General features: G+C 45.8%; 1 protein-coding gene and 1 long non-coding RNA gene across 13 annotated transcripts; both read left to right on the forward strand.

Moving 5' to 3' along the window:
* The first annotated feature begins 271 nt into the window (after positions 1-271).
* LOC115183000 (palmitoyltransferase ZDHHC3) lies at positions 272-23,283 on the forward strand. 12 transcript variants are annotated; one of them, XM_029744363.1, is made up of 11 exons: positions 272-505; positions 1,944-2,094; positions 4,955-4,980; positions 5,791-5,852; positions 7,805-7,900; positions 8,739-8,925; positions 10,185-10,309; positions 10,687-10,783; positions 12,244-12,325; positions 13,492-13,622; positions 22,185-23,283. In XM_029744363.1, exons 4-11 carry the CDS (start codon positions 5,833-5,835, stop codon positions 22,389-22,391), a joined length of 945 nt encoding a protein of 314 aa, XP_029600223.1. In that variant the 5' UTR covers positions 272-505; positions 1,944-2,094; positions 4,955-4,980; positions 5,791-5,832; the 3' UTR covers positions 22,392-23,283. The 12 variants fall into 12 exon arrangements, with proteins under 12 accessions (XP_029600223.1, XP_029600226.1, XP_029600213.1 ...); XM_029744366.1 differs by lacking the exon at positions 4,955-4,980 and adding an exon at positions 16,560-16,765 and having other exon boundaries at positions 22,185-22,291; XM_029744353.1 differs by lacking the exon at positions 4,955-4,980.
* Positions 18,344-19,399, forward strand: LOC115183005 (uncharacterized). The gene is made up of 2 exons (XR_003873935.1): positions 18,344-18,555; positions 18,591-19,399. It is a non-coding gene; the product is annotated as an uncharacterized LOC115183005 (long non-coding RNA).
* Positions 23,284-23,288: the final 5 nt, after the last annotated feature.

The following is a 23,288-nucleotide window of genomic DNA, read 5'->3' on the forward strand; positions in this document are numbered from 1 at the left end:
GCATACAGATCAGCGGAACAGAACTTTCGCTTCAGCCATTGGCTGGCGCCACTTCTTCTTCGTGTGAATTTCCGGTAGACTTGAGGATTTTTTTTATGTATTGCTGCCTTTCTCCGTTCAGAATGTTAATAATTCCACATGATTGATTAAACATATTTCAATTAAAAGGGAAATGTGCACGGTAAAAAAAATATATATATATTTTCACAACCCACTATAACCCATAAAAGCAAAAGAGCCACTCGTCCCAGTCCTTTTCCCTAACCGTTCCTACGCCTGGTCACCGGACTGGGAGGACGTGACTTCTTCCAACACCTCGTTTAATACAACCACCGATTTCCCCCTCATTTGTGTTGCTCAACTCAGCGTGAATGTGCCAACTGAAGTTCATGTTTCTGTACAATGCGCAACACATATTAGGAAAAGTCGGTGGTTGTATGCGATAAAGTGTTTTATTTTAATTATACACTTCAGCACCCCAGTTGTACAGGACAAACAGGTACAGGTAAGCGTTTTTATTACAATCTATTGATGTTGACTCGGTGTTGTCGCTAGTAACTCCATCTCGGTGTAAAGAGAACCGGTGTTGTCGCCAGTAACTCCGTCTCGGTGTAAAGAGAACCGGTGTTGTCGCCAGTAACTCCGTCTCGGTGTAAAGAGAACCGGTGTTGACGCTAGTAACTCCGTCTCGGTGTAAAGAGAGCCGGTGTAACTCCGTCTCGGTGTAAAGAGAACCGGTGTTGACGCTAGTAACTCCGTCTCGGTGTAAAGAGAACCGGTGTTGACGCTAGTAACTCAGTCTCGGTGTAAAGAGAACCGGTGTTGACGCTAGTAACTCCGTCTCGGTGTAAAGAGAACCGGTGTTGTCGCTAGTAACTCCGTCTCGGTGTAAAGAGAGCCGGTGTAACTCCGTCTCGGTGTAAAGAGAACCGGTGTTGACGCTAGTAACTCCGTCTCGGTGTAAAGAGAGCCGGTGTAACTCCGTCTCGGTGTAAAGAGAACCGGTGTTGACGCTAGTAACTCCGTCTCGGTGTAAAGAGAACCGGTGTTGTCGCTAGTAACTCCGTCTCGGTGTAAAGAGAACCGGTGTTGTCGCTAGTAACTCCGTCTCGGTGTAAAGAGAACCGGTGTAACTCCGTCTCGGTGTAAAGAGAACCGGTGTTGACGCTAGTAACTCTGTCTCGGTGTAAAGAGAGCCGGTGTAACTCCGTCTCGGTGTAAAGAGAACCGGTGTTGTCGCCAGTAACTCCGTCTCGGTGTAAAGATAACCGGTGTTGACGCTAGTAACTCTGTCTCGGTGTAAAGAGAGCCGGTGTAACTCCGTCTCGGTGTAAAGAGAACCGGTGTTGTCGCCAGTAACTCCGTCTCGGTGTAAAGAGAACCGGTGTTGAGCGGTCCTCAGCCGGGGGTCGGGTTGGTGAGCGCTGCGGGATTCAGCAGGACTCATTCCTGCCTGTTTCTACGACATTTAGCTCATCGCCCATAGTTTGTTTTCAGATCATTTTAAGAAAGTTCGTTCCTGGAGTCTCGCAGCCTGGCAAGTCTATGTGAAGACAGGTAAATTAGCTACTAGTTAAACGTTGGCTACTAGTTAAACGTTGGCTATCTAGGTAAGCTAACGTTGGTTAGCTCGCATTTTCAGCTAGCCAGCCAGGTAGTGAGATGGCTAGCTAATTAGCTAGCTACAGCCAGTATGACTTGTTTACACGGTTAGCTACCAGCTGTTAGTTTAATATTATCTGATATGTAGTTAAATAACAATGGTAAATGACAAGCTGTATGTTTTTAACATATCGTTAGCTATCTAACGCGTTAGCTACGTTAGTCAAGGAACCGCAAACTAACCCACATAACTAGCCAGTTAGTTAAAAACATTTTAACGTAGCTTTGTAACGTTAGCTAGTGGCTAGTTCGTCTTTCCAACAAACTGTCGCATCTTTTAGCAGCATGAACATGATGGTTAAATCATGTCGTGGGACATTCTGCACAGGCCAGCCAGCTACAGTGCTGCGACAGTGATGCCCTTCCTCTGGTTTTCACCATCACCCCACGGTCCCCATCAACTCCAGTGATATAATCACAGCAGATAATACGGTATGTTTGTATAAATCAGTTGTATTATTAGGTAGCTAGCAGGCACAATCTGTCATCAGAAAATGAACACAGAACTCAGATGTCCTGGTGTCTGTTATCCTCTGGTCGAATTTGTCATTGGCATCACAGTGAGGGGTAATACTCAGCCAGCACAGCAGTATTTCCCTTTACATAGAGCCGTGATACTACTGAGTCAGGATTTCTGTCCCAAATGGCTAACTATTCCCTATTTAGTGCACTATTTTTATTTTATTTACCACAACCAATAGAGTTGTGGACAAAAGTAGTGTACTATATTGGAAATGAGGTGCCATTTGGGATGGAAACGCACTGCTGTGCTGCATACAGTATTTTGCCATAAGGTGATTGTGTGGTTTGGACACGCTTGAGTGGATAGCTGACACACAGAACAATCACTTTCTGTTCTCATGGATCACTTGTTTTGTTTTCTGGAAGATTTTCCATCTTGGCTAACGTTTCTAATGTTTACACTAACCGCACATTAGGCTAGTCGTTGGCTTGACATTAGGTACTGTAGATAGTGTACTGTAGGTTAGGGACTGTAGATGGTGTACTGTAGGTTAGGGACTGTAGATGGTGTACTGTAGGTTAGGGACTGTAGATGGTGTACTGTAGGTTAGGGACTGTAGATGGTGTACTGTAGGTTAGGGACTGTAGATGGTGTACTGTAGGTTAGGGACTGTAGATGGTGTACTGTAGGTTAGGGACTGTAGATGGTGTACTGTAGGTTAGGGACTGTAGATGGTGTACTGTAGGTTAGGGACTGTAGATGGTGTACTGTAGGTTAGGGACTGTAGGTTAGGGACTGTAGATGGTGTACTGTAGGTTAGGGACTGTAGGTTAGGGACTGTAGATGGTGTACTGTAGGTTAGGGACTGTAGATGGTGTATGTACAGTACCTTCAGAAAGTATTCTCACCCCTTGACTTTTCCCACATTTTTGTTGTTACAGTTTGAATTTAAAATGGATTAAATTGAGATTTTGTGGCACTGGCCTACACAAAATACTCCATAATGTCAGTTGAATTGTTTTTTTAAAAGCTGACATGTCTTGAGGCAATAAGTATTCAACCCTTTTGTTATGGTAAGCTTAAATATGTTTGAGTACAAATGTGCTTAACAATTCACATAAGTTGCATGGACTCTGTGTGCAATAATAGTGTTTAACATGATTTTTGTATGACTTCCTCATCTCTGTACCAAACACGTACAATTATCTGTAAGGTCCCTCAGTCGAGCAGTGAATTTCAAACACTGATTCAACCACAAAGACCAGGGAGGTTTTCCAATGCCTCACAAAGAAGGGCACCTATTGGTAGATGGGTAAAAAAAAGCAGACATTGAATATCCCTTTGAGCCTGGAGAAGTTATTAATTACACTTTGGATGGTGTATCAAAACACCCAGCCACTACAAAAAATACAGGGGTCCTTCCTAACTCAGTTGCCGGAGAGGAAGGAAACCATTCAGGGATTTCACCATGACGACAATGGTGACTTTATAACAGTTAGAGTTTAATGGCTGTGATAGGAGAAAACTGAGGATGAATCAACATTGTAGTTACTCCTTAATACTAATCTAATTGAAAGCGTGAAAGGAAGGAAGCCTGTACGGAACAAGGATCTTCCAAAACATGCATCCTGTTTGCAACAAGGCACTAAAGTAATAACTGCAAAAAATGTGGCAAAGCAACACATTTTTTGTCCTGAATACAAAGGGTTATGTTGTGGGCAAATCAATATTAGATTTGCCACCAATACTCCTTATAGGACACATCACTGCACTCTATACTCCTCTGTAAACTGAGTGGCTGCTGCCAACATACTGACTCAACTGAAGCACTTTAATAATGGGAAAATTGATGCAATCAATTTATCACTTGCCACTTTTTATATTATTTATATTAGATAATGTTTACATAACCTACATTATTCATCTCATATGTATATACTGTACACCATACCATCTACTGCATCTTGCCATCCTGATGTAATGTATCACTAGCCACCTTAAACAATGCTGCTTTATATGTTTTCATAACCTACATTACTCATCTCATATGTATATACTGTACTCTATACCATCTACTGCATCTTGCCTATGCCGTTCGGCCATCACTCATTTATATATTTTTATGTACATATTCTTATTCATTCCTTTACACTTGTGTGTTTTATAAGGTAGTTGTTGTGGAATTGGTAGATTACTTGTTAGATATTACTGCACGGTCGGAACTAGAAGCACAAGCATTTCGCTACACTTGCATTAGCATCTGCTAACCACGTGTATGTGACAAATACATTTGATTTTGATTTGATAAACTGGTCATCTCTGTATACCTGTCGCAAGACCCACTAGGTGATGCTTATTTATAAAACACTCTTAGGTCCCCCCCCCCCATATTTGAGATATCTACTGCAGCCCTCATCTTCCACATACAACACCAGTTCTGACAGTCACATTCTGTTAAAGGTCCCCAAAGCACACACATCCCTGGGTCGCTCCTCTTTTCAGTTTGCTGCAGCCAGTGACTGGAACGAGCTGCAACAAACACTCAAACTGGACAGTTTTATCTTAATATCTTCACTCAAAGACACAATCATGGACACTCTTACTGACAGTTGTGGCTGCTTTGTGTGATGTATTGTTGTCTCTACCTTCTTGCCCTTTGTGCTGTTGTCTCTGCCCGATAATGTTTTATACCATGTTTTGTGCTGCTGCCATGTTGTGTTGCTACCATGCTGTGTTGTTGTCTTAGGTCTCTTTATGTAGTGTTGTCTCTCTCTCGTCGTGATGTGTGTTTTGTCCTATATTTATATATTTCTTTATTTTTAATCCCAGCCCCCGTCCCCGGATCAGGCCTTTTGGTAGGTCGTCATTGTAGATAAGAATTTGTTCTTAACTGACTTGCCTAGTTAAATAAAGGTTCAATCAATAAACTACACATTGCTGAGTACCACTCCATGTTTTCAAGCATGGTGGTGGCTGCATCATGTGTCATGTTATTGGTGTGCTTGTCATCGGCAAGGACTGGGGAGTTTTTAGGATAAAAAGAAACGGAACAGAGTTAAGCACAGACAAAATCCTGGAGGAAAACCTGGTTCAGTCTGCTTTCCAACACACTGAGACAAATTCACCTTTCAGCAGGACAATAACCTGAAAACAAGGCCACATCTATACTGGAGTAGCTTTACCACGAAGACATTGAATGTTCCTGAGTGGCGTAGTTGGTTTTGACTTAGAACGTCTAAAATATATGGCAAGACTTGAAAATGGCTGTCTAGCAATGATCAACAACCAACTTGACAGAACTTGAAGAATTTTAAAAAGAATAATGTGCAAATATTGTACAATCAAGGTGTGTAAAGGTCTTAGAGACTTACCCAGAAAGCCTCACAGCTGTAATCACTGCCAAATGGGATTCAAACATGTATTGACTCGGGTGTGAATACTTACGTACATTAGAAATGTCTGTATTTTCAGTATCAATAAATGTGCAAAAATTGTAAGAACATGTTTTTACTTTGTCATTACGGGGTAAATTGTAAGAACATGTTTTCACTTTGTCATTATAGGGTAAATGTACAGTGTTACAGTATTCTATCTCTACTGAAGTGTACACTGAATGTGCCAGTACTTTCTCACAGTCGTACCACTTCTTCCCTTTCTGCCCACAGCATGCGGTGACTGTGAGGCAGGCCCCATCCTGAGTCTGTACGATGAAGAGCCCAGTGCACAGGTCTGTTTGTGTGACTACAGGGCCTGAGTGAATGTGGGTCTTTCTAGAAGCTAGGGTACCCCTGAGGATTTCCTACACTGGACAACTTGTTACAGCTGTTGATCTGTCATTGATAATAATCTGGCAATTGTTTTCATGTCATTAAATTAAGATAGGGCTCCTGAGTGTGCGCGGCGGTCTAAGGCCCTGCATCACGCTCGGGAGCCCTAAGGCCCTGCATCACGCTCGGGAGCCCTAAGGCCCTGCATCACGCTCGGGAGCCCTAAGGCCCTGCATCACGCTCAGGAGCCCTAAGGCCCTGCATCACGCTCGGGAGCCCTAAGGCCCTGCATCACGCTCGGGAGCCCTAAGGCACTGCATCTCAGTGCTAGAGGCGTCACTACAGACCCTGGTTCAGCGGTCTAAGGCACTGCATCTCAGTGCTAGAAGCGTCACTACAGACCCTGGTTCAGCGGTCTAAGGCACTGCATCTCAGTGCTAGAAGCGTCACTACAGACCCTGGTTCGATTCCAGGCTGTGATTGGGAGTCCCATAGAGCGGCACACAATTTGCCCAGTGTCGTTAGGGTTTGGCCAGGGTAGGCCGACATTGTAAATAAGAATTTGTAATCAACTGACTTTCCTAGTTAAATAAATACAAATATATGGGGGGAATCATAGCTATATTAAATACGATTCATGACTTGATTAACCCTTTATCATGGTTGGTATCTTGATGGATTTGTCAAATCATGTGACATGAAACATGACTTTTCTGTCCATGCATTTATAGCAGTGTAAGCTGTCGTTTTTATATCATGTATTAATTAGATATTAAACATGAACCCTGTAAGGATACTGGATCTGTTATATAATATATTAAACAATCAGTTTAAATTAAACATGAACCCCGTTTGTGAGAGAGCCTGGAATCGTCTGTAGTGACGCCTCTAGCACTGAGATGCAGTGCCTTAGACCGCTGCGCCACTCGGGAGACCCCTAAATGTAATAATAATTTGAATATCAATGCATTTGCAAGGCCTAAACAATTCATTATTCTTAGTGGTAATGGCCTACCTATTTTTTTTTTTTACATGTTTTGCATGTTTTTTTGAGGGGGGGGGATTCTAAACTCAGCAGAAAAAGAAAGGGTCCTGAAAAAGGGACATGTCTTTCAAAGATAATTCGTAAAAATCCAAATAACTTCACAGATCTTCATTGTAAAGGGTTTAAACACTATTTCCCATGCTTGTTCAATGGGAGGGTGAGGGCTAGAGCCATTCCCCCCAGAAATGTCTGGGAAGTTGCAGGTGCAATGGTAGAAGAGTGGGGTAACATCTCACAGCAATAACTGGCAAATCTGGTGCAGTCCATGAGGAGGAGATGCACTGCAGTACTTAATGCAGCTGGTGGCCACGCCAGATACTGACAGTTACCTTTGATTTTGACACCTTTGTTCAGGGACACATTATTCCATTTCTGTTAGTCACATGTCTGTGGAACTTGTTCAGTTTGTCTCAGTTGTTGGATCTTGTTATGTTCATACAAACATTTACACATGTTAAGTTTGCTGAAAACAAACGCAGTTGACAGTGAGGGGACCTTTTTTTTTTGCTGAGTTTATATTAGGCACCATGTACAATTGTATAACATTGAGGTCCTTGAAAATTACAATGAAGTGCTTTTAAAAAGTCCTTGAATTTGACTTGCCATGTGTCTGTATGAACCCCGCTTAAAGAATGTATAGTCTCAGTCCTGTGTTGTATAGGTGGAGTTATGGGCCAGTTTATATTCACGTGTTCCTCTGAGTATACATGTGAAACTGCATTCAAATCAGTTTTTATTTTAGTTTCAAACTATTTAAAAAATAAAAAAAATGGATCCCAATGGCCTCATTATTTCTACAAAGACCCATGTGTGTAAAGTAATGTATTTGTTACAGCAGGTATGAATGAATAACTTGTTGTTGTCCAGGTGTAGGGACGTGGAGAGGCAGGCTGCCTGCCTGCAGACTGAGCAGCCGTGTGTCCCCGTCTCCCAGCATGACCCCAGCAGCATGTGGTTTATCAGGTAGCCTAGTTACATTTACATGTTTATCCTTTTAGCAGCCAGAGTGACTTACAGTAGTGGGTGCATATGTTTTCGTACTGGGTACAAATACATTCTGGTAACTTTCCCAAGTTTACCTGGATTCCTGGATTTCCTGCTTATTTCAACCTAATTCCAGGAATCTTCCAGAAACCCTAAACCTAGTCTTTGTAATGAGAGGTCATGGTAGATGACTGACCTGGTCTTGTCTAGGTGATGATGTATTTGTGTATAGGCCTATATTGTCTGTATTTTCTGATTTGTAATGAATGTGAAGTACCTTTTGTTGAAGTGCTCAGTGCACAAGCACGTCTTACCCAGGCTGTCCATTCTAGCTGCCCACCTGGTGATAACGAGCACGTCTTACCCAGGCTGTCCATTCTAGCTGCCCACCTGGTGATAACTAGCACGTCTTACCCAGGCTGTCCATTCTAGCTGCCCACCTGGTGATAACGAGCACGTCTTACCCAGGCTGTCCATTCTAGCTGCCCACCTGGTGATAACGAGCACGTCTTACCCAGGCTGTCCATTCTAGCTGCCCACCTGGTGATAACGAGCACGTCTTACCCAGGCTGTCCATTCTAGCTGCCCACCTGGTGATAACGAGCACGTCTTACCCAGGCTGTCCATTCTAGCTGCCCACCTGGTGATAACGAGCACCACATAGGAAATAAGTCAGCTGACTTCATAAAAAATAATTAAGTATATATTTCAATGTATGTATTTTATTTGATTTTTTTTTACTCAAATAGCTGAGGCAACTTTATGTATTTTTTTTTTTAAAATGTGTGTATTAAAATGATTTCATCCATTCATTCAGGGATGCGTGTGGCATCGTGTGCGGGGTCATCACCTGGATGTTGGTGTTCTATGCGGAGTTTGTTGTGCTCTTCGTCATGCTGTTGCCTTCTAAAAACCTGACCTATAGCTTAGTCAACGGGACTGTGTTCAACACTCTGGCCTTCCTGGCTCTCGCCTCTCACTTCAGGGCCATGTGCACCGACCCTGTGAGTTGTTGAAACTGAACACACACTATACACTGTGCTGACTGTACACTTTACACACGACACTGGGCTCTGTAAACTTCACATGCTGGTGTTCTCTGGGTTGTGTTCAGTTGGGCACAACACCGTACGTAGAAAAATGTTTTGAAACAGTTAAAGGAAAAGGAGAGTTTTGTTGTTGTTGGGATAAGTTCAGGTAGTGGCTGTCTCTCTGTTCGATTCAAAAGGTTTCCTCCTGTGCCTAACTGAACATGACCTTACTCACATATATCAAGTTGTTATTGTCAATGGTACTAGTACTGTTAAATGCCTTTCTTGCTGGCTCTTTCCCAACAATGCAGTAGTACAAGAAAACCAAAAAACACGAGAAAGTAAGTTAGCTATATACAGGGTCCGTTCCAGGGCCTGCTGCTGGAAAAACATGTGTTATGGCTTTACACCCCCTGCTATAATGTGGATGAAGAGTTACCTGTCTAACAGAACACAGAGGGTGTTTAATGGAAGCCTCTCAAATATAATCCAGAGAGAATCAGGAATTCCCCAGGGCAGCTGTCTAGGCCCCTTACTTTTTCAATACTAACAACATTCCACTGGCTTTGAGTAAAGCCAGTGTGTCAATGTATGCAGATGACTATACACGTCAGCTACTACAGAAACTGAAATGACTGCAACACTTAAAGAGCTGCAGTTAGTTTCAGAATGGGTGGCAAGGAATGAGTTAGTCCCAAATATTTCAAAAACTTAAAGCATTGTATTTGGGACAAATCATTCACTAAACCTTGTGCTGTTACCTTGACCGGAAGTTTCAGAAAAGCCCAGAAAATTGCGGTTACGAGAGTCCTGTTGATAGCAAATCCACAATCAGATGTGGCCGGTTTTCTATTCGCTTTAATCTCGCCAGCGCTCCCTTCTCCTGCCTCTCTTTCACCTGCATTTTCTCTTGGATAGCCTGAAAATTGGGTCGGAATTACACAAATATCCCAGGACAGATGAGTCGATGTTGAAGCCGGAATTCAGGTTAGTAACTGCCGATCTGATGTTCAGAAGTTCTTGTCGATCATAAGTAAAAAATCACAAAATAGCAAAGTTGGGTCAGAGCTCGCAAGACCGCAGCCAATACAGTAATGTGCCATCTTCAACTTAAAGCACATCAATATTTTATAACACTGCCTGACCACTGCAACAGTAGACCCCATTTGTTGAGCCAACAGGTGAGTCATGATAAGTCATCATGTCAACTCATTGCTCTGTCTGTCCTATAGGGAGCTGTGCCAACAGGAAATGCCACTAAAGAGTACATCGAGAGTCTTCAGCTGAAGCCGGGACAGGTGGTCTACAAGTGTCCCAAGTGCTGCAGCATCAAGCCTGACCGGGCACACCACTGCAGGTAGGATGACCCAGCACATCTCTTTGAATGGCTGGCTCACATCACTGCAGGTAGGATGACGCAGCACATCTCTTTAAATGGCTGGCTCACATCACTGCAGGTAGGATAACGCAGCACATCTCTTTGAATGGCTGGCTCACATCACTGCAGGTACTGTCCCAGAGAACAGAAGACACTGCAGGTAGGGTAACCATGACTGATACTGTCCCAGAGAACACTGCAGGTAGAGTAACCCTGACTGACACTGTCCCAGTTAGCTGAGGGAGACTGTCTGCTGAACACTGTGACTTTAGGACATCTTGCTGAGATACAGGGACTTTTTAGTTGTTGTTCATTAGTTCTCTCTCTCTCTCCATGGATTTCCCCCTCCATACTAGTGTGTGTAAGCGCTGCATACGGAAGATGGACCACCACTGTCCCTGGGTTAACAACTGTGTGGGAGAGAACAACCAGAAGTACTTTGTGCTCTTCACAGTACGTACCAGTGTATACTTTACATACTGGAACATTCCATACTGTAGACACCATTACACCTTCAGCCTGCTACAATAACACAGACAAGTACCTTCTTTTTCAAGTTATGAATTAAGATGTTTAGGTTGTCAAATGCCCTGAAAGTGACTTACAGTTTGTGTGATTACGTTCAATACCCGCCCATCTCGTGGGAAACTGTTCCATAGTCGCCCATCTCGTGGGAATCTGTTCCATAGCCGCCCATCTCGTGGGAAACTGTTCCATAGCCGCCCATCTCGTGGGAAACTGTTCCATAGCCGCCCATCTAGTGGGAAACTGTTCCATAGCCGCCCATCTCGTGGGAAACTGTTCCATAGCCGCCCATCTCGTGGGAAACTGTTCCATAGTCGCCCATCTCGTGGGAAACTGTTCCATAGTCGCCCATCTCGTGGGAAACTGTTCCATAGCCGCCCATCTCGTGGGAAACTGTTCCATAGCCGCCCATCTCGTGGGAAACTGTTCCATAGTCGCCCATCTCGTGGGAAACTGTTCCATAGTCGCCCATCTCGTGGGAAACTGTTCCATAGCGCCCATCTAGTGGGAAACTGTTCCATAGCACCCATCTCGTGGGAAACTGTTCCATAGCGCCCATCTAGTGGGAAACTGTTCCATAGCACCCATCTCGTGGGAAACTGTTCCATAGCCCCACTCTAGTGGGAAACTGTTTCCATAGCACCCATCTCGTGGGAAACTGTTCCATAGCACCCATCTCGTGGGAAACTGTTTCCATACGCACCCATCGCGTGGGGAAACGTTCCCATAGCGCCCATCTAATGGGGAAAACTGAATGGGGAAACTGTTCCATAGCCGCCCATCTAGTGGGAAACTGTTCCATAGTCGCCCATCTAGTGGGGAAACTGTTCCATAGTCGCCCATCTAGTGGGGAAACTGTTCCATAGTCGCCCATCTAATGGGAAACTGTTCCATAGCCGCCCATCTAATGGGGAAACTGTTCCATAGCCGCCCATCTAATGGGGAAACTGTTCCATAGTCGCCCATCTAGTGGGGAAACTGTTCCATAGTCGCCCATCTAATGGGAAACTGTTCCATAGCCGCCCATCTAATGGGGAAACTGTTCCATAGCCGCCCATCTAATGGGAAACTGTTCCATAGCGCCCATCTAATGGGGAAACTGTTCCATAGTCGCCCATCTAATGGGGAAACTGTTCCATAGCGCCCATCTAATGGGGAAACTGTTCCATAGCGCCCATCTAATGGGGAAACTGTTCCATAGTCGCCCATCTAATGGGGAAACTGTTCCATAGCGCCCATCTAATGGGGAAACTGTTCCATAGTCGCCCATCTAATGGGGAAACTGTTCCATAGTCACCCATCTAATGGGGAAACTGTTCCATAGTCGCCCATCTAATGGGGAAACTGTTCCATAGCGCCCTGTCTTACCATGAGTCTGTGTGTTCCAGATGTACATTGCACTCATCTCTCTCCACTCTCTGGTGATGGTAGTCTTCCACTTCCTGTACTGCTTCGAAGATGATTGGACAAGTAAGTGCTTTTGACCTTTTTTTTTTTACCTGGCTTCTCATTGGTTTGATCTAGATCTCATGATAACACAATGATCTTTCAATCAGCTCCTGTCAACCATAACAATGGTGTCTGGTTATGTTCTGAAGTATTTCAGATGAGGCCATACCCGCCCATCTCATGGAAAACTGTTCCAGTTACCCGCCCATCTCATGGCTATACTGTCCCCTACCCGCCCATCTCATGGCTAAACTGTCCCATACCCGCCCATCTCATGGCTATACTGTCCCCTACCCGCCCATCTCATGGCTAAACTGTCCCATACCCGCCCATCTCATGGCTAAACTGTCCCATACCCGCCCATCTCATGGCTAAACTGTCCCATACCCGCCCATCTCATGGCTAAACTGTCCCATACCCGCCCATCTCATGGCTAAACTGTCCCATACCCGCCCATCTCATGGCTAAACTGTCCCATACCCGCCCATCTCATGGCTAAACTGTCCCATACCCGCCCATCTCATGGCTAAACTGTCCCCTACCCGCCCATCTCATGGCTAAACTGTCCCCTACCCGCCCATCTCATGGCTAAACTGTCCCCTACCCACCCATCTCATGGCTAAACTGTCCCATACCCGCCCATCTCATGGCTAAACTGTCCCATACCCGCCCATCTCATGGCTAAACTGTCCCATACCCGCCCATCTCATGGCTAAACTGTCCCATACCCGCCCATCTTCTGTCGGGCGCTGTGCGCGGCCGTTATGTGGAGGTTGTTTAAACCCAGAAGCTCAGAATATGGAGTCGCCTTGTTTCCACATAGTGTACAGCTCTGCAGTTCTACAGTATGTTGCTCAGTTAGTGTACGACTGTCTGTGTGTGATTTAAACCCTGCATATTGTTCAATTTGAAAAGCCCCAAAAAGTTTATTGGCACATTGACCCATGACGCGTGCCGTAGTTTAAAAACTCTGTAGATGGTGCTAAAACAATGACGTCATAACTGAATCCTGACATCTTTATTCACCTTTTCCATTGTCCCAGTCATCTATCTGAAAAGTCTGCGATGTACAATATGCTTAGCATCCAGCTGCCTAGACCAGATCAACCCGTCTAGAACGGCTGCTTCCACTGTGCTGTGAGTGTAAACGTGTTTCCCCCCCCTCCCTCCTGAACTCCAACTCCCAGAGTGCAGTTCCTTCTCACCTCCTGCGACCGTCATCCTCCTCATCCTCCTGTGCTTTGAGGCCCTCCTCTTCCTCATCTTCACCTCTGTGATGTTCGGGACTCAGGTCCATTCCATCTGTACAGATGAGACAGTAAGTAGTAGACCAGCGTGTTCCTCTCTTCTCCCCTTTCACCTCCTTCTCATCAGACCTGGATTAAATACATCACGTTATGTCAAATGCTTTAGGTGTGCTTTATATAGCTTGACTGATGTGCAGGGTGGAGTTTGCACTTTTGGGACTATTCCATTGGCGTTTCAGCTAGGCCTATTCCATTGTACGGGGAAAATTTCATCAAGTGCACCTCCAAGTATTTGACCTAATGTATTTAAGCCAAGTCTGCTCTCCACTGCTGTTGCTTTGGTGCTTATCTACTGTATGTATGACCTGTGAACCTTAACCTCTCTCTACAGCAGCTTACCCATATAGAGGTGAATCCTAACTTCCACTCGAGTGAAAATTTCACTTTTAGTGTCCTGAAAATTGGACTTAAGTTGAAGTTAGTGTCTAAGAGTGTATAGAGAAGGCTCTGCTTGTAGTAGGATTATCTCTGAGTGGGATTTGTTTCTACAGTAACAGCCATTTTCTTATATAAAGGAAGTGCTCCACTTGAAACAGCTCAAGGCTGATATTCTGTTGAGATCACTGTCAGCAAGTAGGAAGAAACGTGTCCATGTATCTGTGTGAGAGGATCACTTTCCTCTCTTGTAAACTATGTAGTTAGTAGACTGTAGACCTCTCTGTGTGTTCTATAGTAGACCTCTCTGTGTGTTCTATAGTAGACCTCTCTGTGTGTTCTATAGTAGACCTCTCTGTGTGTTCTATAGTAGACCTCTCTGTGTGTTCTATAGTAGACCTCTCTGTGTGTTCTATAGTAGAGCTCTCTGTGTGTTCTATAGTAGACCTCTCTGTGTGTTCTATAGTAGACTGTAGACCTCTCTGTGTGTTCTACAGTAGACCTCTCTGTGTTCTATAGTAGACTGTAGACCTCTCTGTGAGGATCAGTTTCCTCTGATGGTCCTGTACCATCATAAACCATGTAGTTAGTAGACTGTAGACCTCTCTGTGTGTTCTATAGTAGACCGTTTAGTGCTTTAAAACTCTTAACTAAACTAACTCTGCTTTCTTGCTCTAACGTATTTTTGTCTGCAACTTCAGGCCTGATTGCGTAGTCGGGGGCCGGGCGGGCGTAGGCGGGGGCCGGGCGGGCGTAGTCGGTGTCGGGTTGTATTCCTAGAAGTTGATAACTTTTCTATGGCTGTGTTCTCTCTCATGGAGCCTCACAAGTGGGGAAGGATGTTCATTAGACATCAGTGTGTTGACATTTAGTCAATACATTCCATTCAGAAAGTGTTCAGACCCCTTGACTTTTTCCACATTTTGTTACGTTACAGCCGTATTCTAAAATTGATTAAAAAAAAAATAATAATAATAATCCCAAATAAAAAATAAAAAAAGCTACAGAAATACCTTATTTACATTAGTAATTCAGACACTTTGCTATGAGACTCAAAATGGAGCTCAGTTGCGTCCTGTTTCCATTGTTCATCCTTGAGATGTTTCTTTCAACTTGGAGTCCACCTGTGGTAAATTCAATTGATTAGACATGATTTGGAAAGGCACAAACCTGTCTATATAAGGTCCCACAGTTGACAGTGCATGTCAGAGCAAAAACCAAGCCATAAGATTGAAGGAATTGTCCGTAGAGCTCCGAGACAGGATTGTGTCGAAGCACAGATCTGGGGAAGGGTACCAAACAATGTCTGCAGCATTGAAGGTCCCCAAGAACACAGTGGCCTCCAGCGTTCTTAAATGGAAGAAGTCTGGAACCACCAAGACTCTTCCTAGAGCTGACTGGCCACCTGACCAAACTGAGCAATCAGGGGAGGTCCTTGGTCAGGGAGGTGACCAAGAACCCGATGGTCACTCTGACAGTTCCTCTGTGGAGATGGGAGAACCTTCCAGAAGGACAACCATCTCTGCAGCATTCCACCAATCAGGCCTTTATGGTAGAGTTGGCAAACAGAAGCCACTCCTCAGTAAAAGGCACATGACAGCCCGCTTGGAGTTTGCCAAAAGTCACCTAAAGGACTCTGATCATGAGAAACAAGATTTTCTGGGCTGAAACCAAGATTGAACTCTTTTGGCCTGAATGCCAAGCCTCACGTCTGGAGGAAACCTGGCAGCATCCCTACGGTGAAGCATGGTGGTGGCAGCATCATGCTGTGGAAATGTTTTTCAGCAGCAGGGACTGGGAGACTAGACAGGATCAAGGGAAAGACGAACGGAGCAATGTACAGAGAGATCCTTGATGAAAACCTGCTCCAGAGCGCTCAGGACCTCAGGCTGGGGTTAAGGTTCACCTTCCAACAGGACAATGACCCTAAGCACACAGCGAAGCTCCCCATCCAACCTGACAGAGCTTGAGAGGATCTGCAGAGAAGAATGGGAGAAACTCCCCAAATACAGGTGTGCCAAGCTTGTAGCGTCATACCCAAGACGACTTGAGGCTATAATCGCTGCCAAAGGTGCTTCAACAAAGTACTGAGTAATAGGTCTGAATACTTATGTAAATGTGATATTTAAGTTTTTCTTCAATTTGTCCCCAAAAAATCTTAACCTGTTTTTGCTTTGTCATTATGGGGTATTGTGATGTCATTATGGGGTATTGTGATGTCATTATGGGGTATTGTGATGTCATTATGGGGTATTGTGATGTCATTATGGGGTATTGTGTGTAAATTGAGGATTTTTATTTTATTAGTTTTAGAATGAGGCTGTAACGTAACAAAATGTGGAAAAAGTCAAGGTGTCTGAATACTTTTCGAATGCACTGTACATTAGCCTATGGCCATTTAGTCATAACTTAAGCCACTTTGTAACTTTGAGATTTGAAAGAGTGGTTTTAAATCAAAAGGAAAAAAAGCGAAGGGGGGGTGCTGTGATTAGTCAGTCAGAATGACAGTCAGGGAAGGAGTAGTTTGATTGGTTCACAGTACACTGAAGTTTGGTTGTCTCTGGTTTTTTCAGGGCATAGAACAGTTGAAAAAGGAGGAGAGAAGATGGGGTAAAAAAACCAAGTGGATGAACATGAAGGCGGTATTTGGACACCCCTTCTCCATATTCTGGTTTATCCCGTTGACCCAACCTGGGAAGGCCCATGGGAAGGCTGAATCCTACCAGTATGTGGTCTGAGCTTAGCCACCCGGGGGGGAAAAACAGACTCTGAGACAGAGGTGTGTTAACACCGCTCCATTCCAACCACCCCATCTCTCCACCTCACCCTGACTCTCCTTGACAATGCTGAACGTGATTGTAATCCCTCCTAACTCTGAACAACTTCATCACTTCTGCTTTCTATATTGCCACAGTTTTTTTTAGTTTTTTTTATGTTGCTTGGGAACAAAAGTCAAGTGGAGTTGCAGAGAAAAATATCTATTGTAAAACTTTTCAAACGTGCCTGTTTTAACTCTTATGTATGTTGTTGATTTTGTTCTGGTTTTCTGAATCACTTTTCCCTCTGTGTCTCTCCTCCCCCCTCTGTGTCTCTCCTCCCCCCTCTGTGTCTCTCCTCCCCCCTCTGTGTCTCTCCTCCCCCCTCTGTGTCTCTCCTCCCCCCTCTGTGTCTCTCCTCCCCCCTCTGTGTCTCTCCTCCCCCCTCTGTGTCTCTCCCCCCCCCTCTGTGTCTCTCCTCCCCCCTCTGTGTCTCTCCTCCCCCCTCTGTGTCTCTCCTCCCCCCTCTGTGTCTCTCCTCCCCCCTCTGTGTCTCTCCCCCCCCCTCTGTGTCTCTCCTCCCCCCTCTGTGTCTCTCCTCCCCCCTCTGTGTCTCTCCTCCCCCCTCTGTGTCTCTCCCCCCCTCTGTGTCTCTCCCCCCCCTCTGTGTCTCTCCCCCCCTCTGTGTCTCTCCTCCCCCCCTCTGTGTGTCTCCCCCCCCCCTCTGTGTCTCTCCTCCCCCCTCTGTGTGTCTCCCCCCCCCTCTGTGTCTCTCCTCCCCCCTCTGTGTGTCTCCTCCCCCCTCTGTGTCTCTCCTCCCCCCTCTGTGTGTCTCCTCCCCCCTCTGTGTGTCTCCCCCCCCCCTCTGTGTGTCTCCCCCCCCCTCTGTGTCTCTCCTCCCCCCCTCTGTGTGTCTCCCCCCCCCTCTGTGTCTCTCCTCCCCCCTCTGTGTCTGTGTCTTTTCCTCCCCCCTCTGTGTCTCTCCCCCCCTCTGTGTCTCTCCTCCCCCCCTCTGTGTGTCTCCCCCCCCCCTCTGTGTCTCTCCTCCCCCCTCTGTGTCTGTGTCTTTTCCTCCCCCCTCTGTGTCTCTTCCTCCCCCCTCTGTGTGTCTCCCCCCCCCTCTGTGTCTCTCCTCCCCCCCTCTGTGTGTCTCCCCCCCCCTCTGTGTCTCTCCTCCCCCCTCTGTGTCTGTGTCTTTTCCCCCCCCCTCTGTGTCTCTTCCTCCCCCCTCTGTGTCTCTTCCCCCCCCCCCTCTGTGTCTCTTCCCCCCCCCTCTGTGTCTCTTCCCCCCCCCTCTGTGTCTCTTCCCCCCCCCTCTGTGTCTCTTCCCCCCCCCTCTGTGTCTCTTCCCCCCCCCTCTGTGTCTCTTTCCCCCCCCCTCTGTGTCTCTTCCTCCCCCCTCTGTGTCTCTTCCTCCCCCCTCTGTGTCTCTTCCTCCCCCCTCTGTGTCTCTTCCTCCCCCCTCTGTGTCTCTTCCTCCCCCCTCTGTGTCTCTTCCCCCCCCCCTCTGTGTCTCTTCCTCCCCCCTCTGTGTCTCTTCCCCCCCCCTCTGTGTCTCTTCCTCCCCCCTCTGTGTCTCTTCCTCCCCCCTCTGTGTCTCTTCCTCCCCCCTCTGTGTCTGTGTCTCTTCCTCCCCCTCTGTGTCTCTCCGGGTGCCGTTTGTTGGTGCTATCATGTCAAGTCAGGAGTTGGCATAATAACACAAACCGATCTGGCACTCAGGCTACCTTCCGTCCTCCTGTCAGTCAGAACTAAACCCCTCCCTCCCTCCTGCCTTGTGCTTCTTCTCTGATACACAGCTAACCCAGCACAGGTGAACACTGTCTTTTCACTAGGCCTGATGCACAGGGGAACACTGTCTTTTCACCTGGCCTGTACAGTTGACCGTTCTGAGAGGCTTTTAAAGCCAGGTGGACGTATAGTGTGTTGAGGATCAGTAGGTTAGCGCTCTTACTTTGTTAAACACTCATATTTTATTGTGTTTTTAAAAGAAAGTTAAAGTTACAGTCTACATGCTGCTCATTTCAAGTTTATCCTTCTTTAGGAACGATACAACATGGAGGTGTTTCAGAATATTTGTGTAAAAGTTGGCGGTAACTCATTTCATCTTGCTTTCTCATTTCTATGTGTGCCAAGTTCTGCATATAAAAGTCAAGTTTTATTTATTCTGTAGTTTCTCCAGAATGTACGTTTTTATGTTGGAATTAAACATAAATGTTGAGTTATTCAGGAGACGTGTAAACCAGAAGTCGTGATTCACAAAACGAACTAAACAGTTCAAATATATTTTGCGAAGTAAAATAAAAGGGAGTATTACTAAAATACTAAAATATTAACCAACAAAACTGATTATACAGTAGTAGTTTTACTCATATCAACATCAAAATATATCAAGCTGGCTACATGTCATAAATCATGACAAATATGCACTTTTCCTGAGATTTATCTATCAGTGGAGTTTATAAAAGTTACTTTTTCTTGTGTGATCTTTTGTATGCTTGGAAAAAAAAAAACTTAATTGGGCCAGTTTCCCAGACACAGATTTAAGTTTAGTCCTAGAATAAAAATCTCTTTCAATCTCTCTTGATAATGCTTTTGAGTCGTGGACTAGGCGTAATCTGTGTCTGGGGAAACCGGTCCATTATGTCATTGTTCAACATTGGGATTGTTCTTCACCTGTATTTTCTGTTGTGTTTAGTTTGAATGGATGGTTGTTGAGGAGGACTGTCACCTAACTGAGGCTGCATCTCCAAATGGCACCCTAATCCCTATATAGTGCACTACTTTCTATGGGCCCTGGTCAAAAGCAGTGCGCTACTTTCTATGGGCCCTGGTCAAAAGCAGTGCGCTACTTTCTATGGGCCCTGGTCAAAAGCAGTGCGCTACTTTCTATGGGCCCTGGTCAAAAGCAGTGCGCTACTTTCTATGGGCCCTGGTCAAAAGCAGTGCGCTACTTTCTGTGGGCCCTGGTCAAAAGCGGTGCGCTACTTTCTGTGGGCCCTGGTCAAAAGCAGTGCGCTACTTTCTATGGGCCCTGGTCAAAAGCAGTGCGCTACTTTCTATGGGCCCTGGTCAAAAGCAGTGCGCTACTTTCTATGGGCCCTGGTCAAAAGCAGTGCTCTACTTTCTATGGGCCCTGGTCAAAAGCAGTGCGCTACTTTCTATGGGCCCTGGTCAAAAGCAGTGCGCTACTTTCTATGGGCCCTGGTCAAAAGCAGTGCGCTACTTTCTATGGGCCCTGGTCAAAAGCAGTGCGCTACTTTCTATGGGCCCTGGTCAAAAGCAGTGCGCTACTTTCTATGGGCCCTGGTCAAAAGCAGTGCGCTACTTTCTATGGGCCCTGGTCAAAAGCAGTGCGCTACTTTCTATGGGCCCTGGTCAAAAGCAGTGCGCTACTTTCTATGGGCCCTGGTCAAAAGCAGTGCGCTACTTTCTATGGGCCCTGGTCAAAAGCAGTGCGCTACTTTCTATGGGCCCTGGTCAAAAGCAGTGCGCTACTTTCTATGGGCCCTGGTCAAAAGCAGTGCGCTACTTTCTATGGGCCCTGGTCAAAAGCAGTGCGCTACTTTCTATGGGCCCTGGTCAAAAGCAGTGCGCTACTTTCTATGGGCCCTGGTCAAAAGCAGTGCGCTACTTTCTATGGGCCCTGGTCAAAAGCAGTGCGCTACTTTCTATGGGCCCTGGTCAAAAGCAGTGCGCTACTTTCTATGGGCCCTGGTCAAAAGCAGTGCGCTACTTTCTATGGGCCCTGGTCAAAAGCAGTGCGCTACTTTCTATGGGCCCTGGTCAAAAGCAGTGCGCTACTTTCTATGGGCCCTGGTCAAAAGCAGTGCGCTACTTTCTATGGGCCCTGGTCAAAAGCAGTGCGCTACTTTCTATGGGCCCTGGTCAAAAGCAGTGCGCTACTTTCTATGGGCCCTGGTCAAAAGCAGTGCGCTACTTTCTATGGGCCCTGGTCAAAAGCAGTGCGCTACTTTCTATGGGCCCTGGTCAAAAGCAGTGCGCTACTTTCTATGGGCCCTGGTCAAAAGCAGTGCGCTACTTTCTATGGGCCCTGGTCAAAAGCAGTGCGCTACTTTCTATGGGCCCTGGTCAAAAGCAGTGCGCTACTTTCTATGGGCCCTGGTCAAAAGCAGTGCGCTACTTTCTATGGGCCCTGGTCAAAAGCAGTGCGCTACTTTCTATGGGCCCTGGTCAAAAGCAGTGCGCTACTTTCTATGGGCCCTGGTCAAAAGCAGTGCGCTACTTTCTATGGGCCCTGGTCAAAAGCGGTGCGCTACTTTCTATGGGCCCTGGTCAAAAGCGGTGCGCTACTTTCTATGGGCCCTGGTCAAAAGCGGTGCGCTACTTTCTATGGGCCCTGGTCAAAAGCAGTGCGCTACTTTCTATGGGCCCTGGTCAAAAGCAGTGCGCTACTTTCTATGGGCCCTGGTCAAAAGCAGTGCGCTACTTTCTATGGGCCCTGGTCAAAAGCAGTGCGCTACTTTCTATGGGCCCTGGTCAAAAGCAGTGCGCTACTTTCTGTGGGCCCTGGTCAAAAGCAGTGCGCTATAGAGAACAGAGTGCCATTTGGGAAGCGGCCTGACTGCTGCTGTGAGTGTCTTGCCTGTGAACAAGCTAGTGAAGACCTAACCTTTCTTTTTACTGACATTTTTCAACATTTTGGCACAGAGAAAGAATAAATATTTCCCATTTGTTTAATAAGCTGTTCTTTTTTTTCTTCTTTCTCTGTCATATATTCATTCTCTTTCTCCTAGGAACTGTTGTTTTATATGGTGTCATTTGCAATGGGTGTTTTTGTATGCATGACCCCCTATATCTATCCTTAACTCTGCATTGGCTTTGGTTAACTGGGAACCGATGTGCCTCCTACCATTTTCTACTGAAGCTTTTAACTGTCTCTCTGAGCATTGAGGCTGTCCGACTGGCTGCTTTCTGAATGATCTGGGACGGAGGTAAGCCCTGCAACCCAGGGGGATGGAGGTCACGCTGCACACACTTAAACCCAAAGTTACTGTGGAGTGAATGCGTTTTCCTAAACAACAACAGCATGATGCATGTATTTCTGAAAGTTTCTTATTGTCTCCTGAATGGGTTTATAGGTTGATGTTTAAGACCCGGGATGTAATGAACGTCTTCATTGACAGAATTAGTCTGGAGTCTGCTCACTGTGTTGTCGTGTGCCAACAACTTCAACAACACATAATATGGCCTGGTTTCCACACCCACGAGTTGTCCATTTGAGCATGCATGTTAGTCCAAGAGGAGACTTCATCTGGGTTCAGGAAACCAGCCATTTCAGTCACATTTTCACTGGATCTCCCATTGAAACCAATGCATGACTAAGGGAACATTTTACTTAGGGCACCTAAATAATGAAATGTTTTGATTCAGTTTCCTCTGTCTACAGCTCACTGTTTTTTCTCTCTCTCTCTGTTCCAGGGCATTGAGCGTCTGAAGGGGGAGCAGGCCAGGTGGGAGAAGACTTCCTGCTGGGAGGCAATGAAGTCAGCGTTTGGAGGGCCCTTCTCCCCATCCTGGCTCAGTCCCTTCTCTGACCTCCGCTGTAAGAGGGATCCCACTGACCACGTGGTGCTGCCGCAGGGAGAGATCATCGAGGACGACGTCATAGAGATTCCGCTGGTCTAGTGTCATAGACTCCCATAGAACTAGAATGGGTGTGGAACCTCACACCCTGGCAGGTTTGACTGGTGAACTCCTGAGTACACTTGCTATGGAAGACTGGTATTGGGATTCATTATGGCATTGTTGACTTAATAATTAGGAGGGTGCTTACATTTGTCCTATTTCAGACATGTACCAGTGTGTATTATACATGTGTGAATTGGACATTTTTTTGTTTGTTTTCTGCATATCCCAACTCTCCCTGAGACCCCCTCGGAGTGGGAGGGTGGGGGTCTGGGCTAGGCTTTTATAGAGAGACGCCAGTTCTATTCATTGTATTTCTATACAGACTCCACTGGTCTAGTGCGGTGTCCTTCCTACAGTGCTACTGCTGCTTGGACCAAAGCCTTAAAGGGACCCTACACCAAATATCCTTTTAGAATGAGCCACAAAATGTCCAGGTCTATTCATTCTAGGTCTATGCCCCCCTGGTGATGTGAATGAGGTACAAGTCCCAACGAAGACGAGTTGGATTGACCCGAAAATGCTCTTTCAGTACTCCAGAGCATCTCCTGCATACACAGCTCTGCATGGTTCAGTTGTATTGCGGGAAGACCTCTAGAAAATGACCTGTGGACTATGCAGAATCTAGACAGTCCGTTGCCTTCCTCTAATCTTACTTCACTGAGTGCCTTTTTATAAACTGTCAAGTTGAGAATTGACAGTTACTGGCCTTCTGCAAGGTATGCAAATGAGGTGGTAACAGTTTTTAACAAAAACAAAATATTTCTATTTGTATTATGTCAGAGAATTACATTACCTTTTAAGTGTGTGTTAAAGGGCCTTATCTAAACATTCCATTAGTCATGTTTATTAACATACAATTCATTCATTATCAATGTCTTCATCTGGAAAATGTAG

The sequence above is a fragment of the Salmo trutta genome, unplaced genomic scaffold, assembly GCF_901001165.1.
Source record: "Salmo trutta unplaced genomic scaffold, fSalTru1.1, whole genome shotgun sequence".
NCBI lineage: Eukaryota > Metazoa > Chordata > Actinopteri > Salmoniformes > Salmonidae > Salmo > Salmo trutta.